Here is a 3795-nt window from a genome sequence, read left to right on the forward strand (position 1 = left end):
TTCCAGGAGTTTGTTGGTTCACGGGCAGTGAGTGAGCCTCTTAGAACTGCCCCTGGCCGGGAAGCTGCACCTAGGTGGAACGGGAATCGGTGATTCGGACACCCGGTTCATTGCAGCTTCTCCTACAGCTACTAGGACCTCACGACCCTATTCCAGCCCCAGTCTATTTCTGGTAGCACTGCAAGATCTCACTGGGCGGACGCGAAGGGCGTGGCCCACATACGCCAGAACCAATTGGGAAGGAGGCCAGGCTGCTGACCACGCCCCTCGACGTGACGCCCAGCCCCCCGGACGGGACAGAGGCTTCACAGCCCCAGCCCCAGTCTTTGCAGTTGCTTGTAACAAAACCCAGACCCCCCAGGTCCCGGCCAATGGAGGCGATTTAGACTGGAGCAGAACCGCGTCTGTCAAAAGCTCGACTCCGCAACACCGCGGAGTCCAGAAGAAGAGCTGGAGCCGCCGCACTACCTCCCCGCCCCCGCCGGGATTTATTGAGTATTTGGACTGGACAATTAAGTGGCCCTGATGATGTTACCAAGCCCGGTCACCTCCACCCCTTTCTCAGTCAAAGACATTTTGAATCTGGAACAGCAGCAGCACTTCCACGGAGCTCACTTGCAAGCGGAATTGGAGCAGCACTTCCACTCGGCGCCCTGCATGTTGGCCGCGGCTGAAGGGGCACAGTTTTCTGACGCCGGGGAAGAGGACGAGGAAGAAGAGGGAGAGAAACTGTCGTATTTGAACTCACTAGCTGCTGCTGAGGGCCACGGAGATTCAGGCCTCTGTCCTCAGAGCTATGTCCACACAGTCCTTCCAGACTCCTGCAGCGGACCCAAGGAACAAGAAGAGGAGGTTGTGAGAGAACGGAGCCAAAGTGAGTGGGGGCGGGGGGAAGGAAACCTCGGTACACCTGGGGCAATGGCTCAGCGCCCATAAACAACCCACAAACCTTGCCAGCATGGCCACCAGCCCCTTTCACATTTGGTAGGGTCAAGCCTGCTCCAGGTTCAAGGGCAATTCTACGTTGCACAGGTACCTGAGATGGAGCTGGGGCAGGGGGAAAAGAGGAGGTGATTCTGACAAGTACTCTTCCAGAGCTGGGATCGGGAGCAGCCCCTGAGGGAAGGGAAAGTAATTATTGCAAGCCTAGTTCCATAAGCCATCAGTGACATGGGCCCAGAGGGTGGGTCCTCACATCTCCGTGTGTGTGTGTGTGTGTGTGTGTGTGTGTGTGTGTGTGTGTTCTCAGGCACACCCCTCCTCTCAAAAAGGAGTCAGTTGTCTGCCATTTTTTCGGCCTTTCCCGTCTAATGTGAGATGAGTTCAGCGAGGCAGTCACCCTGGCTTTTCTGAAAAAGACAATGCAAGCAGGTTGTGTTTTTAGCGTCCTAGTGAGCAAGAAACTTTGATAGACACTACCTTAAGCTTGGAGCTCATTCTCACAGCCATCGCACTAGGCGAAAGGAGTGAGGATGGTTGGTGGGTGTGGGGGGGAACACAAGCCATTTCAGATGACCGCCGCACCAAATGACACCCATGAAGTAAAGGCCTTGAAAGGAAATCCTAGTGTTTGTTTTTGTGTCTCAGGCTGCGGGCAGAACAGAATGGTTAAAGCCCGAATGCAGATGGGGATTCTAAATGCACAGCAGATCAGAGGTGGGCTGGGCAGGAAAACCAGGTAACTAACAAGCACCCAAGGAAATGTACGAAAGGGAGGCAGAATCAAAAAAATCTCCTCTCCAAGTGGAGGTTTGATCTGGCGGAGGCCAAGGCCTTTTCTCTGACAGTTCACCAGGCCTAAAACAGGCATGAAACTGTCTATCGGCCCGTCCAACTTTTTTTCCTCTGTAATATACTAATATTGTCACAGACACACTCTCAGTAGTTTTTATAAGGAAAAAAAAATCAGTTATTGGGCTTCGCCTACGCCTTACATTTGGATATTTCCGAAGAGGAAAAAAAAAAAAAACTTCTCAATGAACCCATGCATCCAGGCCTCCCTGTCCCCACCAACACGTTCACACCTTCTCTTACCCGTGGTGAATGGAAGGCAAACGAGTTTGCAAATATTATCTCACTTTTTCATCCCGAAAATAGTCATTAAGGCCCGGAGCCACACTCTTAATCTCTTTTCTCGCAGATGCTCGGGCTTAATAAATGCGAGCTAAATATACTCCCCCATCGAACTAGCCTTTTCCCGGGGAGGTGCTCCGCCTGACGCCCGGCCCCTGCCCACCAGGAACCATGAACTTTCCCCAAATCTAGGCATTTACTACGGACTGCTCTGTGCTTCCCGGTTGTGGGGGGTGGTATATAGGGAGCTAGAACGTCTAATGTTTTGCTTTTCCTGCAGAAAGCTGCCAGCTGAAGAAGTCTCTAGAAGCGGCGGGAGATTGTAAGGGAAGCGAGGACAGCGAAAGGCCGAAGCCCCGCAGTCGCCGGAAACCGCGGGTGCTCTTTTCGCAAGCTCAGGTCTTCGAGCTGGAGCGCAGGTTTAAGCAGCAGCGGTACCTGTCAGCGCCGGAGCGCGAGCACCTCGCCAGCAGCCTGAAGCTCACGTCCACGCAGGTGAAAATCTGGTTCCAGAATCGCAGGTACAAGTGCAAGAGACAGCGGCAGGACAAGTCCCTGGAGCTGGGGACACACGCGCCGCCGCCGCCACCTCGCCGCGTGGCAGTGCCGGTGCTAGTGCGGGACGGCAAGCCGTGCGTCACGCCCAGCGCTCAGGCCTATGGTGCGCCCTACAGCGTGGGCGCGGGCGCCTACTCCTATAACAGCTTCCCCGCCTACGGCTACGGGAACTCGGCCGCCGCCGCAGCAGCTGCCGCTGCCGCAGCCGCCGCAGCCGCGGCCTACAGTGGCAGCTACGGCTGTGCCTACCCCACCAGCGGCGGCAGCAGCGCGGCCACGGCAGCGACCACCGCCATGCAGCCCGCCTGCAGCGCCACGGGCGGCGGATCCTTTGTGAACATGAGCAACCTGGGAGGCTTTGGCAGCGGCGGCAGCGCGCAACCTTTGCACCAAGGCGCAGCAACCGGAGCCGCGTGCGCACAGGGGACCTTGCAAGGCATCAGGGCTTGGTAAGGTCTGGGTAGGACACGCGGCGGGTGACCTACCGCAGCTTGGCGCCGCGGGAATAAGACACGAGAAAGGCCAGGCCTGAGGGCTAGGTCCCCTCGTTAAAATAAAATACAGACGTATCGCTCCCCAAGGGCGCCAGGGTCGCAGCACACTCTAGGCCTGGGGTATGGGGCACAGCGGAGAAACGGATGCCCTGGTCCAGTCTTCAAGACTGTCTGAGACAGAAACACCGGCCGGGAGCCAGGAAAGAGGTAGGCCCCCACCCTAGCTCTGCGGGGAGTATGGGAAGCTGGGACTCCGGCTGTTGCCTCCTCTCTGGAGGAGGAAGGCTTTTCTCCTTTGGCTTTCCCATGGCCTTTTCGAAGTGTGATGAGGAACCGGACCAAACAGAGAAAAGAAGAAAGAAAGAAAGAAAGAAAGAAAGAAAGAAAAGAAAGAAAGAAAGAAAGAAAGAAAGAAAGAAAGAAAGAGTTGGAGAAAGCGTGAAGAAGAGAAAAACGAGAAGATAGTGGCTTGAGAAATTCCACCGATCAAAGGCCCTTTGCTAGCTCGGAGAGCCACAACACAGCGGATTTTCGTTTTTCCAACTGATTCCCTTCAGAGAGAGACTCCGCCCGGATCTCTGGGTTGTCCGGGTTTCTTCTTAAAGACCACTACCGCAGTGAGATCGAAAGTTGGGGGAAGGGAGGCAGCTGAGCAAATCCAAGACCTGAC

The 3795-nt window shown here is 55.5% G+C and overlaps 1 protein-coding gene across 1 annotated transcript; it reads left to right on the forward strand.

The window, feature by feature from the left end:
• Positions 1-525: 525 nt before the first annotated feature.
• Nkx2-3 (NK2 homeobox 3) lies at positions 526-3084 on the forward strand. The gene is made up of 2 exons (XM_051147133.1): positions 526-874; positions 2354-3084. Exons 1-2 carry the CDS (start codon positions 526-528, stop codon positions 3082-3084), a joined length of 1080 nt encoding a protein of 359 aa, XP_051003090.1.
• Positions 3085-3795: the final 711 nt, after the last annotated feature.

This window comes from Acomys russatus, chromosome 5 (assembly GCF_903995435.1).
Source record: "Acomys russatus chromosome 5, mAcoRus1.1, whole genome shotgun sequence".
In the NCBI taxonomy this organism is placed as follows: domain Eukaryota; kingdom Metazoa; phylum Chordata; class Mammalia; order Rodentia; family Muridae; genus Acomys; species Acomys russatus.

Coding starts and splice junctions, on each gene's coding strand:
- Nkx2-3 (XM_051147133.1), top strand. CDS start 526: ATGATGTTACCAAGCCCGGTCACCTCCACCCCTTTCTCAGTCAAAGAC. Junction 875..2,353: donor TGTGAGAGAACGGAGCCAAA/GTGAGTGGGGGC, acceptor CTTTTCCTGCAG/AAAGCTGCCAGCTGAAGAAG.